The sequence below is a fragment of the Heteronotia binoei genome, chromosome 2 (genome assembly GCF_032191835.1).
Source record: "Heteronotia binoei isolate CCM8104 ecotype False Entrance Well chromosome 2, APGP_CSIRO_Hbin_v1, whole genome shotgun sequence".
Lineage (NCBI taxonomy): Eukaryota > Metazoa > Chordata > Lepidosauria > Squamata > Gekkonidae > Heteronotia > Heteronotia binoei.
In genome coordinates, this window is record NC_083224.1 from 59,759,752 (window position 1) to 59,787,373 (window position 27,622).

A 27,622-nucleotide genomic window follows, 5' to 3' on the forward strand; every position below is an offset into this window, starting at 1 on the left:
GGCACCCCACTGCTTACCATCCTCCACTGCGAATTCTAGATAATACTAGTGCTCTTCTTATTGGGCTCCTTAATTTCTAACTTTCTGTTGATCTTGTTTTCCTGTTTTGAGGACCTAATCAGGCATCAAAACAATTTTTCTCTCTGCCATCTTTCTGTATCCATAAACATCTTACTTTTAAAGCCCCTCATAATCATGCCCCTTCTTTGAGGACACCTTTACGTTCTTCTCTGTCTAAACCTTGAGCTATGCCATCTCTTTTCCCAATATATTTTCTTCTTCACTAACTACATAATCCTAAATGGAGTTTACGCTTGAAAGCCCAGTGACATCAATAGGTGCATCTCTTCATAGGATGGTACTGGGTTCTCCCTGTGTGTGGAAGGTTCTGCTTTCCTCTTCTCGTTCATTTAAAAGTCATTCCACACTGCATTTTAATGTGTTCTGGTTTTTAAAAATAATTTCTATACCATTTTTAAAATTTGCTTCCCTCTGTTTTTCAACTCTAACACTTCTCATTGTGGCTGCAGATTTTAGAGTATGAACTGGAGGAAAGATTCATTTTGAAAGTTTCTTTATAGCATGCAGTAATTTCAAGTGCTTTATAAAACTATCTTGGCAGTTCTCAGATTTCAGCAAGCTGGGATCCCTATTTGAACTCCAAGGCCTGCAAGCCTCCCCACCTCATCAGCACCCCCTGTACACCCGCTTTCAAAGGGCATGGCAAATTATAAATATTTTCTCAGTATGTAGCCTACAAGTTCAGATCTCAGAGGATAGACGATTCTGTACAATCCTGACCCAAGCCCTAATCAATTTTACCTCTTGCTTAGAAGAAACAGGGAAATCTTCCCTATCAGTTAAAAACCTTATTTGGGGGGGGGGGGGACCTCTGAGAGCTGTTCCTAGAAATAGCAAAAATGATCAACCTCACGCACAAACCTGAACTTCCACTGTTCAAAAAGGGGAAACTGACTACATGTCCCTGCCCCCATTCCTGAAAAACAGACGTTTTAGTTTTCTCATGATCAAAATAAGCAAAAGAAGGGCCTTGCTAACTCCAAAGGTCTCCGGGGCTGCACTTTGCAAAATACTATGTGTGTTAAGTGCTGCCAAGTCATTTCCAATTTATGGGAACCCTATGAGTTAATGTCTTTCAAAAGGTCCTATCATTAACAGCTTTGCTCAGGTCTTGCAAACTGGGGTCCATGGCTTCCTTGGTTGAGTCAATCCATCTCATGTTGGTCCAGTGTTCCCTGTAAGCTGAGCCAGTGTGAGCTAACTCACAGTTTTTTAGCCTCTGACTCACACATTTTTGTCTTAGCTCAGGAAAAATGATCTCCGAGCCAACTAATTTATGCAGTAGCTCACAACTTTAATGCCAGTTCTCACAAAGTAGAATTTTTGCTCACAGCTTAGAGTATTGGTTGGGTCTTTCTCTTTTCCTGCTGCCTTCAACTTTTCCTAGTATAATTCTCTTTTCCAGTGATTCTCTTGTCTTCTCATAATGTGATCAAAGTATGACAGCCTCAGTTTAGTCATTTTAGCTCCTAGGGAGAGTTCAGGTTTGATTTGATCTAGAATCCACTGATTTATCTTTTTGACAGTCCATGGTATCTGTAAAATTCTCCTCCAACACTACATTTAAATGAATCAATGCTAGATTATCCTGTATTATGGTTACAAATTCTTGGTTTTAAATGTTGGAAACAAAGGACACTTTCCCAAAGTAGGAATGTAGATTTCAAAAATAAGTTACAGCAGCAAGAATTAAAGACAAAAGCAAGAATTAAAGACAACAACACTGGAACAAAATTAATGTAAACTGGAAACTTCATTATTTATTGAACTAAGTATTTGCTTCCACAGTTCTACAAATGTTGGAATTTATTTTAATATAGCAAACTGTGTGTATACATAATTATACATACAAAATTTGCAATTATTTGTAAGATCTTTTTAAAAATTAAAAAAAAATAACCAGCAAGTTGTCCATAAAGAAATTTCAAGAAAGTGCCAGAAAAAGTAAAAAAAACAATAATCCAGCATTTAATTGGAAGTCTTTTAGAAGACCTTTGACTCTAAAGAGTGGCACATCCCCTCCTCCCCTCAGGTGAACCCTGGAAATAGGGTTTGTTAACAAGCCCTCCACCCTCTGCTTCCCACTCCATACAAATATTTGCTGACACTCAAAGAACAGACTTTGGCTTTGTGATTCTTCTTGTTAGTTTTTTTCAGTTTTCAAGCCCAAGATCTTTTTGACATAGTTCTGGACATGAACATGAAGTTGTGGTGCTGTGGCTGAGAATGTTTCTACAGCCAGAGCTTGGGCAGTCTCTGAACCACTCACCATGGCTCGGTAGATGGGAAGGGTATATTTCTGCTTTCCCTGAAACAAAGCACAGGCAACAAATTAGAAGGCTTCTTTGACGCTAAAATGCACAGTAGACTATACACCTGCACAGAGAAGCTACAAAAATTTCTTCCAAATTCCACTGCTAGGTATCCCAGAAAACTACACATTTCTCTCTCTTCCAAAAGCTGCTAACTATTCATGTCGCAGAAATCCATTTTTCAGCACAACGAAGTACAGTTTGACATTTGTTCCAATGTACTTCTTCTTAGGAAGTGGACAGAGCTGCAGGGTAGTAAAGAATGAACTGTTTATTGCTGCATCTTCTGGACTGAAACTAGAATCATAAAATGTTTCCTGACAGTTTCACACAAAAGTTGCCACCAAATACATGTTCCCTATGAAAGTACAAACAGGCTAGTGCTGAAATCAAAAGCCTCTAGAAATTAAAACTGAGGAATACAAGATCAGTCACTGCATATTTCCTGTCTGCAGTCACAGTGTTAACATCAAAACGAACACCAGTCCCAACAGCCTCCAACAGCCGATTCCGTGGGCACCATTACTTAATGTGGGGAAATTGTCCACTGCCAACTTTAGTTAAGATCTCTGTTCGCTTGGAGTTTCTAGTTACCACCAACATCGCCTCTCAAGAAAGCTAGTTTGGTGTAGTGGTTAAGTGTGCAGATTCTTATCTGGGAGAACCGGGTTTGATTCCCCACTCCTCTACTTGCAGCTGCTGGAATGGCCTTGAGTAAACCATAGCTCTGGCAGAGGTTGTCCTTGAAAGGGCAGCTGCTGTGAGAGTCCTCTCAGCCCCACCCACCTCACAGGGTATCTGCTGTGGGGGAAGAAGATAAAGGAGACTGTGAGCCGCTCTGAGAGGAGTGTGGGATATAAATTCAATATCTTCTTCAACAGTCCTCTGAAATTTTCCTATTTAGGCTGTTTTCAACCATGCTAGGTTAGTGGTCTGTTTGAAGGAGTTTCCCACTGGTGCAAGAGGACAAGAGACTAGGTTATCCTATTCCTCTTCTTGCTGTAGCCTTTGCCTCCAAGGCTTTTTTTGTTCACGTGGGTCCCATGGTCCCTAGCAGAGCCTTTACAGGGGTCAAAAGTGAGCCCTTCATCCTGCTTGCACCAACCAGCACATTGTTTACATGGAGTAATTATTGTCTGCTGTTTATATTGGCCATCTTAATTTGCATAAAGAGGAGATTTCGGTTCCAAAAACTAAAACAGGAGTCAGTGTTCACTGAACTGTGGAAGAATATTATGTTGCTAAACAAATCTATTTATTACATTTTCCACTTCTCACATGTTACTCCTCTCCCTCCTCTAAGGAATTCAGGACAGTGTGCATGTTTGTCCTCTTCTTCATTTCACCCTAGCAACCCCACAAAGTAGACTGGGCCCCTCACTGTGGGTGCTTTCACATGCACTAAATAACACACTTTCAATTCACTTTGCAACTGCATTTTACTATCTGAAATGGCAAAATCCACTTGCAAATGGTAGACCAAAACTGCTATTTAGCAGGTGTGAAAATTCATCTTTCAGCCTCAGGTCATTGGATAAGCATCATGGCAAAATGGGGATATGCGTCCTCAGTGCAACTCCAACATTTTAAACTCTACACTGCATTGGCTTAATATGCCTGGGAACCCACCATGTGGGAAAATTAACCACAAACCTGGCTGTGAAGGAAGTCTTTCACTTTGTCAAACTCAGCATCACGATTATTCTTGAGGAGAATCTGGCACCACCGAAGACGCAGCTCTGCATTCTGTGCGCTGGAGATCTTGGGGTACAGGCTGCTCATCTTCTCAATGTTCCCTAAATATGAAACAGAGAATATCAGCTATTTTATTGGAACACATGATCACAGCCATAAGAAAGGCATGATTCAGACCTTTTATTCCTAGAAAGGTTCTCATGCCCATGCACACACACCCACACTCCTAGGAGACATGTGACACAAGCTACACAATCCCCACACAGTTCCTAGAGACATCAATTCACAATGCAGCTTGCTAGGCAGAGTCTACAGTGCCCTGCAATCATTCATTCAGTAACACAGACTGCTTTACCATCTGGCAAAGGGGATTTCGCCAACACCTTATCCAGGAAATAGACCAGCTGGAATGTTTTCCAAGCAGCGATATCCACAGCATTAATTGCCTCCATGTTGAGATCAGGAGATGCCCATAGTTCTGCCAGTTTCTCAGCCGGCTTCATCAGCTTTTCACCTGGTGAAAGATCAGGAAGGTATGGGGGCCAACCAGGTGTGTTCAGCCACCGGTCAAACTCAAAGCCTGCCACAAGAACAGGGAATAGGGAGGAGAGAAAGAAGTTCCCTGGAATTAACAGAATGCATCAGATGACGTGGACACAAAAGCTTAGTCTAGAATTAAAACACTGCACTTTAAGATGCCACAAGATTCCAGTTTATTTCTGCTGTGGCAGACTAACCCACATAGTCCTCTGGAATTATTAATAAAAGCACATGATCAACAGAACATATTTCAGATTTTCAAAGTGCTTTGCAAACATCTCAGTAAACTGTGTTACCAACAGACTAGCACTATCATCTCCAACAAGCATGGCTTACAGAGCCAAGATCTGAACCAAAGACCTTCTGCTCTAATCTACTATATAACATCTGCCCAACTTTTTTCAATAAAATTAACTTTGCACAAGAATGAAGATCATCTTGCTGCTGCTGGGATATGGAAAGCATGCTTTTCTCTTCTCTTTGCTAGGATGAAAAAACAATCAAGAAGACTCTCCTGTGAAGAAACTTTCTTTGACACAATGGGCATCTCCTCACCTGGGAGAAGCTGATGTAGTGGGAATGAAAGCACTCTAAGGCTCAGCTAGGACAGGAAACAGCCTTACACAACACCAGGAGAGCACAGACTTGCATGAGAGAGAAGGATGGGCCTGCTCCCTTAAATCTAGCAGCTGGTGAACCCAGATTCAAGGTCTTCAAAAGTTACATGAAGGGAGGAAATCCAGGGCTTTTTTTGTAGCAGGAACTCCTTTGCATATTAGGCCACATACCCCTGTTGTAGCCAATCCTTTAAGACAGTGTTTAGAAAGTTTCCCATTTGCAGGGTCACGACCTGGTACTAGGTCATGGAAGCCTCAATACTGGGTCACAAGAAAAGCCAAAGCTAGCCCCGCCCCAGCAAAACATGAGCTCTACTCTGCTTCCTTCCTTTCCCATCTCTATGTTGTGCAGAGAAAAGCTAGGCTGGAAAACTGACACAGGCTGCAAAGCCTGAGCTCTGTTTGGCTTCCTTCCATCCCCCAACATCTCTGTGTTGTGCGGAGAGGAGCTGCGCTGCCTCTCCTTCCTTCTCCCCCCATCCAAGTGTTTGAAAGAAAAGCCGGAGTCCACTGGCACTTTAGACCCATGAAGTGTTTTTCAAGGTATGAGCTTTCATGTGCCCTGCAGTATGTTCTTTTGGGGAGATTTCCCCGGGATGCCTGGGCAGCAAAGAAGGAGGGGATGGTTTTTTTTCAGCCCAGAGGGGCAGGGAGTGGGCATTCCAGTAGCTTTTTTTTTTAACCAAATGACCCCTGGGCAGAATTGTTGCTGGCTGGCGTCATCTGATGGTAAGGCTTTTTTTTCTTTCTTTGTCCCCCCCCCCCCACCTCATCTCTCTTTCTTTCCCTGCAAGTGATGTTCTGTCTGTATTCTTGGTGCTGGGCGGAGGGAAGCAACAGTGGAAAGGCTTCTAGTGCCCTGACCCCACTGGTGGACATTCTGGCGCTTTTTGGGCACTGTGTGAATTTTGGACTGGATGGCCCACTGGCCTGATTCAACATGGCTTCTCAGTTTTCAAGTTTTATTGGTTTCAGAATGAGTAAGAGTAGGGGATAGGGGGAGTAGAAAGCACAATACAGTTTGACCTTGTTCTGCATAAAAATACTTTCAAAAAGTACAAGCTTAATTCTACAATACTTTCTTTACATAAATTGTCCCATATTATTATGACTAAATTAAACATCATCCACATTTTAAAATTTTACAGCATAAATCTCTTGTTAAAGTTATCTATTAGTTTTTACAATTCCAGTAAAGGCAATTTTATAATATAAAATACAGGGGGGGGGAGAGAAATAAGTTCACACCAGAGAATCTTAAGAGTCTTGAATGTCTAACCAGGCATAAAATTTCATCCAGTATTTTCTTGCTGCTTCTTTAGATTTCCCAGCCAACAGCTGGGATAGAAAGTCCAGCTCGGCTGTTTCCAGAATTTTTCCCACCAAGTCCATTTTCGTGGGAATTTCCTGAGATTTCCATCTCTGCGCCAAGAGAATCCTAGCTGCTGTGTTAAAATGTGCCAACAAATGTCTCATTTCTTTGGAATAGTCCTCAGGAAATATCTTCAATAAAAAGAGTTCTGGTTTGAAATGGATCTGTCTTCATAATCTTCTGTAATATTTCATGCACCATTTTCCAGTAGCCCTTCACCATCTCACATGTCCACCACATATGGTAAAAAGAACCAACCTGTTTAGTGCATTTCCAACATTTGTTAGACATATTAGTATAAATCTTACACAATTTCTGCGGGGTCAAGTTCCATCTATAAAATATCTTATACAATTTTTTTTTTAAGTTGCTGACCTAGTTAATTTAACGTTAAGCTTCCATAGTCTCTCCCATTCTTCTAATGTAATATTATGACCAAAATTTTTTGCCCATTGGACCATACAATCTTTTACAACTTCATCTTGTGTCTTCATTTGAAGTAGATATGCATATAATTTGGAGATTAGCTTTTCCTGTGGACCCAAAAGAATTTTGTCAAATAAATATTGTTCTGTATTGAAACCTATCGCCGTGTCTTTGGCATATCTGGATTCAACTTGCATTCTCAACCACCAGTTCATTTTAACATCCATATTTTCCAGCTCTTCTCTAGTTTTCAATTGATTATCTTTTCCCAACAGGTCATCATACCTATAATTCTGATTTGATTTTAGGAGATTTGGATGAGTAAATGCTTCTACTGGAGAAATCATCTTGGAATTTTTTGATAAATTCTGGTCTTTAGCCATGACCATGTATGGTACAAGGATTTTTGAAACCAGTGATTCTTAAAATAGGAACGGCCTTCAAGTCTTTGATACCATAAATATGCATGCCACCCCATAGCAAGATTATGTCCTTCTAACAACAATTGTCTCTTGTCATTCAGCAGTATCCAGTCTCTTACCCATAGAAGAGCAGAAGCTTTATAATACAATTGCCAGTCTGAAAGGCCCATACCTGCTCTTAATTTAGAATCTTGCAGTGTCTTTAATTTATTTCTAGGATTTTTGCCTTGCCAAACATATTTAGCGACCATCTTGTCCAGTTCTTGAAAAAATCCACTATTTAAAAATGTTGGAATAGTTTGAAACAGGAATAGTAACCTTGGAAGGATATTCATCTTTATTAAGGCTATTCTTCCCATTAAGACAGGTTCAAGTCGTGCCATTTTTCCAAATCTTTTTTAATTTCTTTAAGTAGTTTGTCATAATTATCTGTTTTTAAGTTGCTACACTTATTTGAAATAACAACACCTAGATATTTGATTCTCTTTTCATACAAAACCCCTGATTTTTGCTGGAAGGCTTGAATTTGTTCCATCGTCATATTCTTTGTCAGAAATTTTGCTTTATGGTAATTAATCTTTAATCCTGCCCAGTAACCAAATTGTTTAATCTTATTTATAAGACAGTCTATTGTGTAAAACATTTTATTATACTGTAGTATATTGTAATAACACTTATCATTTGTTATTAAAGATTAATACATATACATTACATTTTCTCCACACACACCCCTTTTGGTGACCCCCGGCAGTGTATTTTAATTAAATTGCTAAAAAAAGGTAATCAATTAAATAATCTTTAATAATCTATTAAAGAATCTTCATAAAAAAGAAAACATCATGAAGCAAAAAAGAGAAAAAGAAAGAAAAAAACATAGATTATATTTATAATCCATCTTCATAGTAGTCCTTAAATCATTATAAAAAAACCCCTGGAAAAATATATTCCAATAGTCTCACTTTTTAACTATAGTCCATTAAACGTTCCTTTAAACTTTAACCATTATCAAAAATCGCCAAATATCCTTTAACATTCAATTGTTTTTCAACATATTTTTGAAATTTTCCCCACTCATTTTTGAACTTCTCTAGGTCATATTCTTTTAACATTCTTGTAAGCTTGTCCATTTCACTCCAATGCATAACTTTTAAAGTCCATTCCCACTTTTTTGGTATTTTGTCTTGCTTCCACATCTGCACATATAATGTCCAAGCAGCTGAAAGCATATACCAAATTATTGTTCTATCTTGTGTTGGAAATATTTCCATTTGTAATCCCAACAGAAAAATGTCTGGTGCCTTCTTGATATTATATCCCCAAATTTTCAAAATCTCTTGCTGAATCATTTGCCAAAATTGTTTCGCCTTTTCACAAGTCCACCACATATGGTAGAAAGATCCTTCTTGTTTTTTTGCATTTCCAACATCTATCCGACACCTGATTGCTCATTTTTGCCAATTTCTTAGGTGTCATATACCACCTATATAGCATTTTGAAACATTTTTCTTTAATATTGTAACATGTAGATATTTTCATATTCTTCCATATGTATTCCCATGACTCCATCTGTATTTGAGACTTAACTACTTCATCTTCCGTAGACCATTTCAATAATAGTTTATAAGTTCTTGAAATCAATTTTTCATTTTCACCAAACAGCATTCTCTCCAATTCTGTTTGTTCTTGTCTTATTCCATCATTCTTGATGTCCTGTTCAAGCAAACTCTTAATTTGTTGCAATTGAAACCAATTGTATTTATGTTGTAATTCTTCAGCCGATTTTAATTCCACCTTTCCTCCATGTATTTTTAAAAGCTGTTTATATAATAACCACTTCTCTTCTTTAGGATCTGAATACAATTTTACTACTTCTGTTGGCACAATCCAAAGTGGTTTCCTCTCATCCCCATCTCTCTTATATTTTGACCAATTATTTAGCAAATTGCTTCTTATATAATGATGTGAAAAAACCCGTCCATCTTATTTTTCCCATAATACATGTAAGCCTGCCAACCAAAAACATTTCCATGACTTTCTAATGCTAGTAATTTTCTGTTTAATAATGTCATCCATTCCTTAATCCACACCAGGCATACTGCATCATGATACAACTTTAAATTAGGGAGTTAAAATCCTCCCCTTTCTTTCGCATCAGTCAAGATTTTCATTTTAATTCTTGGGTTTTTCCCAGCCCATACAAATTCTGAAAGTTTCCTTTGCCATTTATCAAATTGTTTCTTATATTTCTCTATTGAAATTGTTTGAAACAGGAACATAATTCTCGGTAAGACATTCATCTTGATTGCAGAAATTCTTCCCAGCATAGACAAATTCAACTTATTCCATTTTATCAAATCTCCATCGATCTTACGCCAAAGCTTCTCATAATTATTTTTGTACAAGTCCAGATTTTTCATTGTTACTTCCACACCTAAATATTTTACTTTGGAAGTAACTTGACACTCTGTTAACTTCTTTAGTTTTTCCTGTTTGCTTTTTGATATATTTTTGCACAAAAATTTTGTTTTTTCTCTCTTTATATAAAAGCCTGCCAGTTCTCCAAATTCTTGTATCTTACGAAGCAACAATGGTGTTACATGAGTGGGATTTTCATTTATAAACATTATATCATCTGCAAACACTCTGTATTTATAAGAAAAACCTTTCACTTTCAGTCCCTCTATCTCTTTATCTTCTTGAATTTGCATTAGCAAAACCTCTAAAGTCATTATAAATATAAGACAGTCTATTGAGTCTATCGATTGTTCTAGTATAAAGATTAAATCATCTGCGAAGGCTCTGAGTTTATATTGTTCATCTTTTATCACAGCTCCCTTTATACTTGTATCTTCCCTTATTTGATTATTCAATACCTAGAGATAAGATAAAAAGTAGAGATGACAATGGACAGCTTTGTCTTGTACCTTTTTGAATGTTAATTACATCTGTTAGTTCGCCGTTCACTGTCACCCTTGCAAGAATATATTCTACTGCTCTCAAGAAGTTTTCACCACATTCCATGCCTTTCGGTTGCTGTAGCATAAAGTGCCAACGAACATTATCGAAGGCCTTCTCAGCATCTAAACAAATTAAAGCCAGTTGTTTCTCTGGATGAGTCTCATAATATTCCAAGATATTACAAACTGTTCTGACATTATCTTTCAAATACCTTCTGGGAGGAAATCCTGCTTGATCATAATGTATTATAGACTGTAGAACTTTCTTCAAACGTTGTGCCAATATTGCAGCAAAAATTTTATAATCCACATTTAAGAGGGAAAATGAACAATAGTTTTTAATATCTTTCAAATCATTATTTTCTTTTGGATCAAAGATATTGTAGCTTCTTGCCATGAAGCTGGTATTTGGCCTTCCTCTTGATTCTTTTCAATAAGATGTTTAAATGGTAAGAGTAAAGACTCTTCATAAGCTTTGTAGAATTCTGCAGGTAATCTATCTGGACCCAGAGTTTTACGATTCTTTTGAGATGCCATTGCATCTCCAAGTTCCCTTATTGTTACTAGCTCATTTAAAGCTTTTTGTTGTTCTTCTGTAAATTTTTTGAGATTATTTTGGTTGATATATTCTTCTAAATCTATTTTATGAACTTGCTTATCTTCATATAATTTTTTATAGAACTGTTCCACAATTTGACATATTTCTTGTTTTTGAGTTTTCTCTTTGTTGTTCTCATCTTTCAGTGTCGTAATTATTCTTTTAGCCTTTTCTTTTCTCATCCTATAAACCAACCACCTTCCAGGATTATTGGCATGTTCAAAAAAAATTTGTCTAGCATACCTCAATTTAATCTCCATCTCCTCCATAAGAATTAAATTCAATTTGTGTTGCATTTCTTTCACCTTTTTTGAAATTCATGTTTTGTTGGCTGTTTTTTAAGATTCTTTTCAGCTTTTCCAGCTTGTGATACTAAGTTCTGAAAATTTTCAGTTTTCTTTTTCTTGATACTATATCTAATTGCAAGGCCCCTATAATAAGCTTTAGCAGTGTCCCAAACTACTTGCATCTTTACCTCTTGTGTTATGTTCTATTTAAAAAAAGATTCCATTTCCACCTTAGATTCTTTGAGAAATATCTTTCAAAATTGAAATATTTAGCCTCCATGATCTTCTCATCCGTGGACCTTTGAGCTTTATATCATTATAGGTCTGTGGTCTGAAATAACTCTTGTTTGAATTTCTGTGTCAACTAAGTCTTTAATCATTCTTGCAGAAAGCCAACACATATCGATTCTTGACCAAGTTTGGTGGCTAGAGGAATAGTAAGTAAAATCTTTGGAGCTGGGATATCTTGTTCTCCATACATCAACCAAATTCATTTATTCTGCTAATTTCCAAAAACTTGTTGGAATTTTTTTTGTCCATTTGTGTCAGAAACTGCATTGAAATCTCCTTTTAGACAATATTCTACATATTCCACATTTGATAATTTAAGATGCAAATCTTGAAAAAATTTCTCTTGATGATCATTTGGGGCATAGATATTTGCAAGTAAATTTTTTTTATTATCCACTGTAATTTCCACTAATAGAATTCTTCCATCTTCAGAAGCATACTGCAATTGTGGGTTAAATTTATCTTTAGTATATATTACCACTCCCCTTTTCTTCTTATTTATGTCTGTTGCTGTAATTACCAAGTTTTTTATTTTTCAAAAAATGTTGATCTTTAGTTAAAATATGAGTTTCTTGTAAGCAAATTATGTCCATTTCCATTTTTGTCAAATATCTAAAAGTCTTCCTCCTTTTGGCAGGAGAGTTGAGTCCATTCACATTAATAGAAATTATTGAAGCCATTATGGGTTTTGCTTATCATTATCTTTTTTGGAATGCTGTCTTGTATGATATCTCCGTGGTTCATTTGGATTTTCTTCACCAGAACTTTCTTCCTCCTACTCCTCATCTTTCTTTTCCTTGCCTTCTTTTCCCTTCACTCTATCTAGAAAATTCTGAGCTTTAAAAATGGAGTTAATCCTGTATCTGTTCTCCTGGTAGGTAAAAAGAAGGCCTTCCGGCATTAGCCACATGTAGGATATTTCTCTTCCTCTCAAAAAGTCTGTTAATGCTTGATATTCTCTCCTCTTTTGTCTCACTGGCCAAGGTACCTCTCTTAGAATTTTCACCATATTTCCAGCTATCATCATTAAGGTGTTTTGCATTGTCTCTTACGTGCTTCAAAATGTCATCTTTAGTCCTCTTTCTTGTGAGCTTCAAATGAACTTCACTAGGTAATTTGTTTCATCTTGTATAACTTGATGGCACCCGTCTAACTTGATCAAACTCTTCTTCCATTCTCTGAGGAGTCATCTGTAAAATTTCAGCCTAGGTTTCACTTAAATTTTTCTGTAAATCTTCATTTTTCTTTTCTGGTATATTTTGAAACCTCAACATATAGGCGGCTTTGTCTACTTCTAGCTGCAAAAGTCTAGAATCATGTATATTCTGCTCTTTTCCCAGATGTTCCACCTTTGGGATATTCTGTCACCTGACCATCTAATACTTTTAAAGCTTTGTTGGTTTCAGCTGTCTGTCTGCTATTCTCCAAAAGCTCTTGTTTAATCTTTGCCATTTGTTCACCAGTATTGTCTACTTTACTAGTCAGCTGTGTTATAGCAGTCATTAAGGTGTTTTGCATTTCTTTCATATCTCCCTGCATGGTCGTAAATTTCCCTGGCCCGGGTGGAGCGTTAGGCGAAGGAAATGGTGACTTTCCTTCTCTGTTATCTTTTTTTTTTTTACTGTTTCTTTGAAACCAATCCCAGCTTTATTTTCCATTCTTATTAGAGTAAGCGCACTCACAGCCACAAGTTCAATAATGCCTCTTCAACGTTTGTTTTGAAATTCTATGTTCCTGTTAATAACAGATAAGCTAATCTCCACCAAGCAATGCCCTTATTAAGACGTAGTTTTAAAAAGAAAACAACCTTCTAGTTTCTATCAACAATTTGTAGTAGCCAAAACAATGCTAAGAATAATAATAAACAGAACTTTTTAGCCAACCACACTAAATAGTCAATAGGCAAAACAATTCAGTTCACTACAACAACAATTCACTATTACAAGTACTCTAGCAATGCTGATTCAGTTGAAATCCAAATCACCACAATGTCTTTCAAATAATTTCAAATTTCAGAAACTTCAAGATGTAAATTTGTAATCCAGGGCTGAATACCCTATTTGTAATCCAAGAGTGAGATCCAACATTAAAAATACCCCAATAATCCAAACAAAGGAAAGGGAAATCAGGCACTCCCCAAAATAAAGGCAAAAAATAAGAAAAAATAAGAAAAAGTTCTCCTATTTGGTGATACAAAAAGGAATGAAAAATGAAAGGTGCATAAAAAAAGAAATCCCAAACCAAAAATATTTAAACCATGTCAAAAAATATTCCAGCCACAGATAAAAAAGCAAAGAAAAAATAAACACAAGTTTAAAAGGTTATATCCATACCATCCGGCAAGAATAGATAAAAATCCACTTTGGAAATTTGTAGAGGTATTCTTACAGCCAGAGCTCCTGCTATGTCTTATAAATCAATATCAAGTACCCACCAGCCTTTAGAAGTTAATTAAAACTCTTATAAATTCATTCAGAGCACTTCAATATAAGCTTCAAAGTATTTTTAAACCAACTGTCTTTCACATCCATATACACTTGCAAGCAAGCATCTTTCCCAAAATCCAACACATTTTTCTCCCCCAAAGAGGGTTTAAAGCAGATCAGTTAAATTCAACGATCAAGTCTCTTATAAAACTAAAAGTTGATGTGGTCTCCTCATGCAGGTATTTTCAATGTTATCAGGTTAGGCAGAAACTTTTGCAAGCCTTGAAAAAGAATGAGGGAGAGTCCTCCCCCCCCTTCTCAGTCTTTTGCCCCACTTGAAATCTGCTTCAGTCCTGATTCTCCTTTTTCCTGCTTGTCAGAGATGTTACCATTCAAAAAACAGTATAGGAAAAGAACACTTAAAGTAGTAGGAAGATCGATGTCACTTATCTTGATATTAGAAGATTTTAAGGTCCAAAATGTAGAGTGCTGAAGAAAAGAGAAAGAAGCCAGTGGCTGACCCTCTTGCCATTTAAAAATGGCGATTGGAACAATGAGGCTAGAGGCAAGCGGGATCGGGGAGCAGTCACCTCCATTGACACCCCCGTTCTATTGCTCAAGCTCCTTGTCTTTTGGGACCCTTCCTGGGCCCCAGAGTCGAGTTGTCCTTTGGGGGCAACCCCTCTACGGACTGATTTGAAAGAGGCTCTGGACGCGTCGGTCTGAGCCGCTTCCAGCTACGCGTCGCTGAAACTGGAAGCTTCCCTAACATGGCTTTTCTTATGTTCTTATGTTCTTTCTTTCCACGTCTTTCTTTTCCTTTTCTTCCATTTCATTCTTTCCCTTTCTCTTGCTTTCTTTCCTTCCATTTTTACTGCATGAAACTTTTCTGTTCATCATACTGTTGTTGCAGACATAGGAGCTCTGCCAATGAAAAGTTGGCATCCCCAGTTGTAGCCAGCTGGCCTTTCTATGAGATTTCTGTGTGAGTGAGTGAGAGTGAGGGGCAGAAAGAGATTATTGGAGATTACTGCTGTATATCTCAACAGCACTGGAAGTGATGGTACAATGAACCTAGCACCATTTTAGTGGTCCTGCTTTTAACAGCTGTCTGACACCAAAATTAAACTCCTCCTGTAGATATCAAAAAGGATGAAAGAAGTTCACTGGCTAAATATCGGCACAACAGGTTGCTTTTAAAGGCATGGGAAACACAGCCAGTAAAAAACTGCAAGCCTCTCCTAAATATCCTTTTTGGGATAACTGCAGAAAAGCTTGTATGAACTTCATATGACTTGAAATTAATTCATTAATTGCAGTACAATTCTCTGCTACCTTTCACAGCAATTTCCCAGTGTTTCAGCCAAGGAAAAGTATGAAAAATAGCTGTCAAAAGATTTTCTTGAAACCAAGCAAGTTTGGTTGTAGCTTGAGGCAGGGTTCCAGTAGTAGCAGCTGAAGGAAGGGCCTACTAAATGTGTCAGTATATTTTGAGGTAGAGCAGCTGCCAGGGCCCAGTGTGGGTGGTACACAGCGCTGGCATTCCTGATGGCAATGGCAACAGCACTCCCAACTGCATACACTGGCCAGTGCTGTTGAGGAAGGGGTCTGTAGGTAGTGCAGGCAACTGAACATGGGCATTAGGAGTGCTTGCAAGCTGGAGAAGAACACAGAAACAGATAGGTGCATGCAGATGTGGGGGTGGAAAGAGAGGACCTGGGGAATGTATGAAAAAGTTGCAGATTGCCCACTTTCCACCACCATTTTGTCTCAGCATGAGTTTCAGAGAGATTTTTTTGAAAACGAAGTTACTTCAGAAGAAGAGGCAGATTTGGGGGAGTGCCCTGGAAGTGACATCACAGGAAGAGGTTAACATAAGAACGTAAGAGAAGCCATGTTGGATCAGGCCAATGGCCCATACAGTCCAACACTCTGTGTCACACAGTGGCCAAAAAAATTATATACACACACACATATATATACACACTGTGGCTAATAATCACTGATGGACCTCTGCTCCATATTTTTATCTAATCCCCTCTTGAAGCTGGCTACGCTTGTAGCCGCCACCACCTCCTGTGGCAGTGAATTCCACATGTTAATCACCCTTTGGGTGAAGAAGTACTTCCTTTTATCCATTTTAACCCGACTGCTCAGCAATTTCATTGAATGCCCATGAGTTCTTCTATTGTGAGAAAGGGAGAAAAGTACTTATTTCTCTACTTTCTCCATCCCATGCATAATCTTGTAAACCTCTATCATGTCACCCCGCAGTTGACGTTTCTCCAAGCTAAAGACCCCCAAGCGTTCCAACCTTTCTTCATAGGGAAAGTGTTCCAAACCTTTAATCATTCTAGTTGCCCTCTTCTGGACTTTTTCCAATGCTAAAATATCCTTTTTGCGGTGCAGTGACCAGAATTGTACACAGTATTCCAAATGAGACCGCACCATTGATTTATACAGGGGCATTATGATACTGGCTGATTTGCTTTCAATTCCCTTCCTAATAATTCCCAGCATGGCATTGGCCTTTTTTATTGCAATCGCACAGTCTTGACATTTTCAGTGAGTTATCTACCACGACCCCAAGATCTCTCTCTTGGCCAGTCTCTGCCAGTTCACACCCTATCAACTTGTATTTGTAGCTGGGATTTTTGGCCCCAATATGTATTACTTTCCACTTGGCCAAACTGAACTTCATCTGCCACATTGACGCCCACTCACCCAGCCTCAACAGATCCCTTTGGAGTTCCTCACAATCCTCTCTGGTTCTCACCACTCTAAACAATTTAGTGTCATCTGCAAACCTGGCCACTTCACTGCTTACTCCCAACTCCAAATCATTTATGAACAAAGTAAAGAGGACCCAGTACTGAGCCCTGCAGCACCTCACTGCTTACCGTCCTCCACTGCGAAGACTGCCCATTTATACTCACTCTCTGCTTCCTATTAATTAGCCAGTTTTTGATCCACAAGAGGATCTGTCCTTTTACTCCATGACTCTCGAGCTTACTAAGGAGCCTTTGATGAGGAACTTTATCAAAAGCTTTCTGGAAGTCAAGGTAAACAACATCTATTGGGTTTCCTTTGTCCACGTTTGTTCACCCCCTCAAAGAAATGTAACAGGTTAGTGAGGCAAGATCTTCCCTTACAGAACCCATGCTGAGTCTTCCTCAATAACTCGTGTTCATCAATGTGCCTACTCATTCTGTCCTTGATAATGGTTTCTACCAACTTTCCCGGTATTGAAATCAGACTGACTGGCCTGTAATCTCCCGGATCTCCTCTGGAACCCTTTTTAAAGATGGTGGTGACATTTGCTACCTTCCAGTCCTCAGGAACGGAGGCAGATTTCAATGAAAGATTACAGATTTTTGTCAGAAGATCCACAAGTTCAACTTTGAGTTCTTTCAGAACTCTTGGATGTATGCCATCCGGACCTGGTGACTTATTAGTTTTTAATTTGTCTATCAGTTGTAGGACCTCCTCTCTTGTTACCTAAATCTGACTCAGATCTTTCTACACACCTTCCAAAATGAGTGGTTCTGGAGCAGGCAAACACTTCTCATCTTCCACAGTGAAGACGGAGGCAAAAAATGCATTCAGCTTCTCAGCCATTTTCCTATCCTCCTTCAGTAATCCTTTTACCCCTTGGTCATCCAAGGGCCCCAATGCCTCCCTGACTGGTTTCCTGCTTCTAATATATTTGAAGACATTTTTATTGTTGTCATTATGTTTTTTGCAATATGCTCCTCATAGTCCCTTTTTGCCTTCCTGATCACAGTCTTGCATTTCATTTGCCACAGCCTGTGTTCCCTTTTATTAATCTCACTTGGACTAGCTTTCCACCACTTTGGTTGTGTGCCCCAGAAGTGACATCACTTGACCTCTGACCTTGAAGTGACACCACAGGAAATGACATAATTCCTGTCTCTTGGTTTCACCCCCAAAGTCTCCTGACTCCACCCCTGAATTTTAGTGGGCCACAAAGGAGATGTGCAAAAATTACCGGGTCATGGGGGGGTGGGGGGGAGTTTGGGAAACCCTGCTCTTAGAGCTTACAGCAGGCCCTGTAATAAGAGCCCAATAACTCTTGGAGGACTGGCTACATATGAAGGGTATGGTCTAATATGCAAAGGAATTCCTACTACAAAAAAAGCCCTGAGGAAATCCAAGAACAGGTGAATATTCCTGACCTGGCATGGTATCCACTCCTTTCTTCTTCAGTTCTGGGAAATACTCCAGGTAAAACTTCAGAGCATCATCGGCTGTGATGCTCTGAAACTTGAACTGGTTCACATAAGCCTGCAATAGAGAAAAATTGGCACAGCAATCAGTAGTGACATTTTTGTCTTAGCTCAGGAAAAATGGCCCCAGAGCAAACTAATTTACTCAGTAGCTCTCAAACTGGAATTTTTGCTCACAAGACTCCACAGCTTAGAGGGAGTATTGCCCATAACTAAACTCACAAGCTTCTCTTCCAGGAGTGAGGGACACTACAAGCAAGGAGGATTCCTTGCTTTTAGACCAACACAGGATTTATTTAACATGCGGGGTCACAGAACACCTTATGTCTTGGCCTACTGATGTTTGCAAAAAGAGACTGAACTGTCACCATCAATATTTGTGAACTCTTTGGGCTTGTGATGGAACTCTTTGGGTAGCCTCTCATGTGCCTGTTTGCATTATTTCTTCAACTTGGTCAACTTTTAGGGAACACATAACAGTTACAGCAGCAGCTGATGGGTCTGAGCTTTGCAACTGGGGGTGCATTATCAGTATAAGATAGTCTCCCCATTAGAGCTTTCCCCTTTGAATAGTCCTTCAGCTTCCCAAAGTAATGCTTTGATTCCAAGCAAAATCCATCACACTCAGAGAAGCCAGAACTCTGGTTTCTCTGGGACAGCTGTGACTGCCATAAACCACTTTTTACTGAATTATGCAAGCAAGCTCATTATGCAAGCAAGCTCTAGAATTCCCTTTGTTACACTGTCTATGACTGCAAAGTCATGCCCTTTGTGAGTGAGTGCTAGAGGGGAGACAGCATTTGCTCAGGCTCTCATTAAGCAGAAAGAAGTTCCAGGCTAACACATCATACCTGAAGGAAAGCATCAAACTTGCTCTGGTTTCCCACAAGGTGTGCAAGGTAGGAGACAAAGCAGTAGCCCTTCTCATAAGGGGTCTCATTGTAGGTGTCTTCAGGATCAACACCTGATAGAAACAAAAGAGAATGCTGCTTACAAAACTGTCATTACAATGAGTGGAGAATACCAATCAGAAATTATTGCAGTCTGTGATTCCCCAATGTGGTGCCCGGGGTCTTGATGACCATGGGCATCTGCAAACATGTCTCCAGGCACCAGGGCTGGATTAAACTCTGTGGAGGCCCCTAGGCAGTCGATTATCTCTGCAAATTATCTCTGAGTTGGAGCACCCGCCCCACTGCCCACGCCTCCTGCTGCAGCCAGCAGGAAAAGGAAGGAAAGGTCCTCTGTGCAAGCACCAGTCGTTTCCGACTCTGGGGTGATGTTGCTTTCACGTTTTCACGGCAGACTTTTTACGGGGTGGTTTGCCATTGCCTTCCCCAGTCATCTACACTTTCCCCGCAGCAAGCTGGGTACTCATTTTATCTACCTTGGAAGGATGGAAGGTCACCTTGAGGCTGGACTACTGTAATGCCCTCTACATGGGGCTGCCCTTGTGCCAAACCCGAAAGTTGCAGCTAGTGCAGAATGCGGCCACCCAGTTGTTATTGGGGCTTCCCAGGTAGGAGCACATTCAGCCGGGACTGCGGGAACTGCACTGGCTGCCAATAGTATACTGGATTTGTTACAAGGTGCTGGTTATTACCTTTAAAGCCCTATATGGCCTAGGATCTGCCTACCTTAGGGACCGTCTCTCCCCACATGTTCCCCAGAGAGTACTCAGATCAGGGTCACAAAATCTATTAGTAATCCCTGGGGCCGAAGAAGGCCTGATTGAAATCAACCAGAGACAGGGCCTTCTCATTTGTAGCCCCTTGCTGGTGGAACCAACTGCCAGATGAAGTGAGGGCCTTGCGGAACCTTGTGCAGTTCCACAGGGCATGCAAGACTGTCCTCTTCCGGCTGACATTCAATTGACTCGGCACCGGTATTTAAGAGAAGTGGAAGAAGGCCGTCACCACCAGAATAGCACCAACTCAATATCTGTTTTTTCTGTTTTAATCATTGTATATCTATTTTATTACTGAATGTGTAATTTTAATACTCATTAATTTGTGGAATTTTATGTTGTGAGCCACCCTGTGCCTGCTTTGGCAGGGAGGGTGGGATGTAAATCAAATAAATAAATAAATAAGGCTGAGTCAACCTCCAGCCAGCTACCTGAAAACTCAGCTGCCACTATGGATTTAACTCAGGTTGTGAGCAGAGCTTAGGACTGCAGTACCGCAGCTTTAAAACACTGCGCCACGGGGCTCCTATGTCAGCAGGCAGGAACCGGTGGCTAAAAAGGCATTCCCCCATTTTTGTGCCACTGCTCTCCCCAGGCTCTTCCCACCTCATTCCTGCCTCCCCTGGACTCCCCGCAGCCCCATTTCCCCCACTGCCACTCTCCCCGGGCTCTTCCCTGCTTCCTCCACTCTCCCCACGGCCCCATTTTCCCCACTGCCACTCTTCCTGGGCTCTTCCCTGCCTCCCCTGCTCTCCCCGTGGCCCCATTTCCCTCGCTGCTGCTCTCCCCGGGCTCTTCCCTGCCTCCTCCTCTCTCCCCGCGGCCCCATTTTCCCCACTGCTGCTCTCCCTGGGCTCTTTCCTGCCTCCCCCACTCTCCCTGCAGCCCCATTTTCACTGCTTTCTCTCCCCCTGGACTCTTCCCACCCTCAAGAGCGTGAGAGCCAGTGAGCTGGGGTCGGGCAGCTGACGGCTGGGAAAAGCAGCCATGCCCCCCCCGCCAATTTTATGCCCTGGGCCCCCTCCACCCAGAAATTTCTGAGCCTGCAGCAAAAGCAGTCCCCAGCTCCCCCCAGGAGTTAAAGTGTTGGCTGGTCTGGCACTGCCAGATGCAGAAAAGGGACTGAGGAGCTGCTGAAGGGCAGGCAAGCCTGAGGAAGCCGGCTTGCCTGGCTGGCTTTCTCTCGTTTTTCTGCTATAGGCAATTTGGATTTCTGCTTTGGGTAGGGGGAAGTGTCATGTGCCTGCTGCCCACCACTCAACCAGAGCCCAGACGGAGTTTGCAATGGCTTTCCTTTCCTCCACGTCGAAAGAGCGCAGAAATGGTTTTCTCACTCCAAAGATGGGTTTCCCTGGGGCGGGGCTGGCAGATGGGGAGGAGGCGGACAAAAAAGGAAACAACGGGGAGGGGTCAGGTAAAGAGGGAAGTGGACGATCAGCGAAGCAACAATGAGGAAGGGGAGGGAAGGGGTGGGCGGACAAAGGGGGAAGCGATGGGGAGGAGGCGAGGCAGGCAAGCTGAGGGGCAGGGGCCGATGGAAGGAGGCAAACTAGCCGTGTGTGGGGGGGGAATTGGGGGGGGGAGTTGGCCCGGGGCCCCTAAAGGCATGGGGGCCCATAGGCAAGTGCCACATTTGCTTAATTGTTAATCTGGCCCTGCCAGGCACCCACTTGTTTCCCCACCCCTGAAGAGTCTCATCCCCAAAGGAAAGGCTTGAACCTGGCTTTCCTCTACCTTACTAGAGTAGGAAGTGCTTCAGAAGATCCCAGGAAGCATCATCTGTGTGTGCAGGAAACACCCATTCAGAAACAGCTATTTTCATCTTAGAAGGATGTTTGCCACTGTTCTGTGACTGAACCTTGCCTCTATGGCAGCCATTTTGTGGTTGCTCCTCCCATGACAGCCATTTGTTGTGGTGCCCAGTTTCTGTCCTCAGACTTCCAGAAATGCTCACAAACTTCACGGTTGGGGATCTCTGCTTTAAAGTGCATTCGTCCTACTTTTCTTCATATCAGTAGCCAGTAGCCTACTGACTTTTTCTCTTCTAGCTTCCTCACAATAGTTCCCTAATCTCCTTGCATTTCAGACTGCTAACTGGCAAAGAGTTAGCAACATACCCTATCCTGAGTTTCTGGCTAAATATGTAGTGAACATGATACTGATCAACACACAGGACTATACCTGCCTTAGAGCCTTCAACTTACATGAAGAGTGTGTTGGAGGGAACAGAGAAAAACAATAGCAGTTTCAAGGGTAGATTATTTTCTACCTGTCATACATTCTACTTGTCCTTCCCCACCTTGTCAGCTATCCATTTGGTTCTCAGAAGCCCAGACTGTGCCACATAGACATGCACTGTTATCAATACTGACCTGGTTCTATTATGACTCTGAGCTTGTTGAGAGGATGATCTTCCCCAGTGTTGTCCATGTGTTGGCGCAACAAAGCCCTCCCCGTAGCAGCTTCCAAGCAGGTGTAAGCAGCACCTGATATTAGGAGAACAGATAGAAACTAAGCTAGTACCCAAAGGCTTTTAGGACAACCAATCAATGAAATCAAGCTGCCTCCTTGGTATTCTGAGAAGATATTTGCAATTCCAAAAACCTTTATTGGCATAACCTGAGAGGACATTTGGGCGGCAACATCACAGCTACTTGGGAATTAAAAAAATCAGCACTCCAGAGTCCCTAAAGGGCAAGAAAGTTTCCCCTGGAAATAAAAGCAAAAGTATCTCCTTACCCCCAACATATGTATACATATTTCAACATTAGCAAGTACATGTTGCTGTTCCCCAAGTTGAGATTCTAAGTGTGCCTTCAAATATCTAGGGGGGGGGTGTGGTACAATTATCTCATGGAACTGAGATTAACCTTAGACAATATAAATCAGGGCCCCCCAACACAAATGCCTATGGGTGTCCTAGTGCCCACCAACACCTTCCCTGATGTCCACCAAGCATTTTAGAAAGTGGGCATGGCCAAGTTGGGTTTTGACCCAGCAGGGCTCCTGATCAGCTGTGCAGACTTTTAAAAAGTTATGTCACACCAGTACTAAATATTTTAAAACAGTGTTCTCTCTGAAAGGCATCCTGCTAAACAGAGCTGAAATGCAGAAGAGTTACTGTTAAAGTTCTGAAGGCCTCACTCCCTGATATTTTGTGGTTGGCCACACCTCCTGCAGCAGCCATTCTGAATTTGCACCCAGCAGCCCATGTCAGAATTCCAAAGGTGCCTGCAGGCTCTAAAAGGTTCTGATCCCTAATCTAGTTGGGTATGATCCCCTGAAGACATATGCTTGAGGAGTGCTTGTCTGAAAAATCCTTTTGATAAAATCTCTCTGAACAAAAAAAGATAACATCTCAGGGAGGAGACTTTTGGCTTAGCCTAACCAGCATTCCCCTCAAGAGTATACACAGAGTGGTAAGAGTCTTGCAAGAATTATGCTCCCTGTTTAATGTTCGCACAGACTCTAAAGTGACAGTAGACCCTGCACTTCCAAAATACGTCAGTGGTCACCTCCGTATATGAATATTGCGTTCAATTACGCCTTGTGTTCTATGTTAATTTCTCAATGTTATCCTTCCTCAACCCATGTGGATTTTGCCAACTACTTCTCAGCCAGTTTCATAACATCTGATCTGTCAGGCTATGACTTATGCAAGCTCATGCCAGAACAACACATGTGTTTCCTGACATTACCGGAATCCAATCTCACACTGTGAGGAAACCAAACAGGAGCTCATCCTTCTGACTACTGTTTGGGTATAAATTACTATGGTGGGGGAGTGACACAGCTGGAAGTGCAGTCCTGTTCTGCACAGAATATCAGGATTTGCCTTGGTACATCACTGACCTTCAACTGCAAGTGACAACTTCAACATATCTAACAGAGTACTAAGAACTGCAATAATTCAGTTTGGGCATTTGCAGGCTATCAACTGATTCAGATGAACTGGCACTACAATACAAACAGAAGGTCTAGAAATATCTCGAGGAAGGAGCAGTTGCCACAAAAAACATTCAACTTCATTCTCACCAATCTGTTTCCTGCAAGCAGCATCTGAGGAAAGCTCCTGACAAATATGCCCAAGATTGATCGTCAAGATGTAGACCTCAGCCTTGTATAAGCCAGTACAGTCAAGCTCTTCCCCAGTGCATCCATGTTGGTAAGCCAAAATATCATGGTCATCTTGACTTGAAACTCACCATAGATTTCTGTAGTTATTCTCCTCTGTGCATACATGGTGAATCCCTCGTTCAGCCAAAACTCCCCCCAATGGGCGTTGGTGACCAAATTTCCAAACCAGCTATGGGAGATCTCATGAATGATCACATCGGCCAAGGAACGATCTCCAGCCAAGAGACAGGGAGTGACAAAGGTGATACAGGGGTTCTCCATCCCCCCAAAAGGGAATGAGGGTGGCATAAATAGGACATCATACCTATCAACAGGGGAAAAAATCAGCAAAAACAGTACTGTCTTTTAGTAGAATGAAACTGGCTCCCCAGTAGCATTCTAGCTATTTTTCTTTATGTTCCAGTAATGAAGATCCTGATGATAAACATGACTGTTTAGATGTAAGTCTGTTACTGCATGCATTTCTGCATGGCTGGCAACTTTCCAGAATGAAAGTTCATGAAAAGGCAAGGTAAACTTCATGATGGTTCCATCTGTTTCAAACAGCATGCATTTTGTCTAAACCATTTATTCTGCAAGAACATAGGAAGCTGCCTTAGACCATGTCAGTCCATTGGTCCACCTAGATCAGCAGTGTCTGCTCTTGATTAGGGGAAACTCTCCAGGATTTCATGCAGATAAAGGTATTTTCCAGCACCTACTGCCAAGGAACCTTTCATCTCCCTGTGGGTGCAGTGGGAGGGCAGATCCGGGCAGGGGGGTGGTAGGGCAGGCATCAGCCTAGGGCACCAGAGGCCCTAGTGCTGGCCCCGCATGTGGGATTGAAACTTATTACTTTCTGCATGATAACCATGCATTCTACTATTAAGCCACTGCCTGTTCCCCTATTAGGAGTACCTTTCCCAAACATATGGTCCAAACAGCTTCTCTCCAGTGGTGAGAAACTCTTCAATCACACCGTCATATTCTTTCTTAGCAGCCTCAATCAGGCACGGCTCAGCCCATACATGACTCCTAGTAGGAAAACCAACATATTGATGGAAATCTGTAAGAACACAGTCATATAAGCAATGATGAACACCAGCATTAACCCCGGTTTGTAAATACTGGCTAACTTGGTCACCAGCAACATATAAAAACCTACTGACTTAGGTATACATACTTTTACCCCTAAAAGTGGCTTACAACATCACCTTCCTTTCCTCCATGTTATTCCCACAACAGCCATCCTGGGAGTTGGTTAGGTCAACAGAAAGTGATGGACTGTTGGTTACCTGGTAACCTTCCATAGCAGAGTGCAGATTTGAACCTGGGTCTCATCTGGCACTACTGCACATTATTTCTCCATCATAATAAGATGGAACCATTTTTGGACTTTGCATCTTTATTAGTGATTGTTAAAAGTCATACAGAAAGGATTGCAAATGTCAGCCACTGAGCTAATGATCCCTTGCTGCTGACCCTGCTTTTAAGCCTTTTGATTATCAAAGAATATCTCAGCGTAACTAAGACTATGGATGCTATGCATATACACACAAATATGCCAAATTGAAAAAGAGACAATGATTCCAAGGAATTTACCAAGGGACAGAAAGATCTGGACAGAGGGTGCTGGCCCAGCCCTACCTAAACTCCCCCCGCCCCCGTTCTTCTTCACAAAACTAGCTGAGGGCTAATGAGAAACTGCAGGAAGGGAGAACAATCTGGATATCCCTCCATCACCTTCATGATCCCCCCCACCCCAGATTCTATAAGTTTTCAGGGCAGGCTGATCCCTGCCTCCTCCCCCCAACCCCTTAACTGGCTCTCTTGGAACACACCCAGTCTTAATCAGGCTATGTCTGAGGTTTATTTCTTTTAGCTAACTTGTGAAGTCATGCTTCCCTGCATATCTGGAGCCCCCATAGTATACAGAAACCCCTTATCAGTGGTTTTGGGGCTGCCACAGGGTCCTACCACTTTAAAGTCAGCTGTACTGAAAGAGTGGCCCCATCATTTCATTTCATCCAGTGTAAGGAAAGCCCCCTACTTTTCATACATATGGACATCGTGATCACCAGTATGGTTGCCAGGGTGCCTGGAGTTTTGACTCTCAAACATTTGCTCTAAGAAGTGGACTTTGCTTACAGTTTCTAAGGCTTATGTGGATACTATAAGCCTCAGCTTTGCAGCTGCATTCTACATCTCTGATGGGTGTTAGCCAGAACTCTGCTCCTTGTGTGCCCAGTCTTGGCCGCTGCAGTAAAGGAAGCCATGCCACCATGAACTGTACAAGCAAACAGTTTCCAGCCTGTTTCCATGAACCAAAGGCTAACACCACCAGAATCCATCTTGCTTTCCTGACTCCATATCCAACAGCTGCTTCAGCTTTTGCATAAGGCAATCAAGCTTATCCAGGCAAAGATCCTGCCAGACCACTCAAGCCTTTGTCTAATGAAACCCAGAACAAAGACTGGTGCCAGGAAGAAGATAGAAAAAGAGGAAGACCATCTCCTGCATGAGCCAAGTCTTTGTCTAATCCGGGTGATACCTAGGTCAATATTTGATTCTCTATTGTCACCTTTTCAGATAAGTCCATCTAATCTTAAGTGTTCCCCACCCAGTAATTACTTCTATTCTGTCACTTCGGAGCCACCCCATGGCCTGTTCTAATCAGGAAGATTCTTTCAGGTACCCAGGATCCAGGCAAGCTCATTGGTCAAGACAGGTACCCAATTAGGTGCCACCAAGGGACTTGCTATTGGCTCTGCAATAGTCCAGCTCTCCTGGTCATTGCAGAGCCTCCCCTTTCTCCTCCCTCCTTCCTCCCAGCCCCTTGAGGGCTCAAGGGAGTCCTTATAACCTCTGACCCAACTCCACTCATGTGTGCTTCTAGCAGTATCCCAGTTCCGCTGTCTAGATCCATCCCCAATTCTGGCCACAGTTTTGGGTCCATTCCCCCCATCCTCTTTTGTCGCCATTGGAGCCTTCCTTGAAGACTACGATAGGTAATATTACCCTGTGTGTCTACCCTTATATGTTTCCCTATCCATCTATCTATATTTCTTAGGACTGTGTGTGTGTATGATTGTATGTGTATTTTTATCTTGTATGGAAGACTATATTTTTCTTAATAAATTATAATTGGTTTTACTAAATTAGAGTCCCAACTATCAAAGCATCACTTTTCTGGACGTGTATTCTTGTATACATTGGTAAAAGATTCCTAGTGAGCCAGGTGCCCACCTAACTAATTCCCCAACCTCGTTTGGAGGGCATTTTGGTTAACACCAGCTTTTAGCAAAAGACATTTGTTCAATTCTTCTCTTTCAGATGGGCAACCATGCATTAAACTGCTGCAGCCAAAAACAAAAGTAGTGCAACAATCTAAAAACTAATTCTTCTTTGGTAAATACATTGTTGATTCATCTCTTATTATGTCTGTGATTTTATTGTGTAGTACAGGGATATGGATTTATTTTTCTGTGCAGTTTTACTGCAAGTCACTTGGCATTTTTGGTTTTAGAAACGCAATTAACACCATGTAT

At 41.3% G+C, this 27,622-nt stretch overlaps 1 protein-coding gene across 2 annotated transcripts in view; it reads right to left on the bottom strand.

Annotated features, from left to right (window-relative positions):
- Positions 1 to 1,815: 1,815 nt before the first annotated feature.
- Positions 1,816 to 27,622, bottom strand: part of RNPEP (arginyl aminopeptidase) — a 32,051-nt gene continuing 6,244 nt past the window's right edge. For both annotated transcript variants that reach the window (XM_060231122.1, XM_060231123.1), the window contains exons 4-11: positions 24,993 to 25,109; positions 24,164 to 24,399; positions 22,331 to 22,444; positions 19,123 to 19,235; positions 18,221 to 18,329; positions 4,444 to 4,668; positions 4,047 to 4,189; positions 1,816 to 2,389 (exon numbers count right to left, since the gene is read on the bottom strand). In XM_060231122.1, coding sequence (XP_060087105.1) covers positions 2,225 to 2,389; positions 4,047 to 4,189; positions 4,444 to 4,668; positions 18,221 to 18,329; positions 19,123 to 19,235; positions 22,331 to 22,444; positions 24,164 to 24,399; positions 24,993 to 25,109 — 1,222 coding nt within the window. In that variant the 3' untranslated portion in view covers positions 1,816 to 2,224. The remainder of the gene's footprint in view (positions 2,390 to 4,046; positions 4,190 to 4,443; positions 4,669 to 18,220; positions 18,330 to 19,122; positions 19,236 to 22,330; positions 22,445 to 24,163; positions 24,400 to 24,992; positions 25,110 to 27,622) is intronic.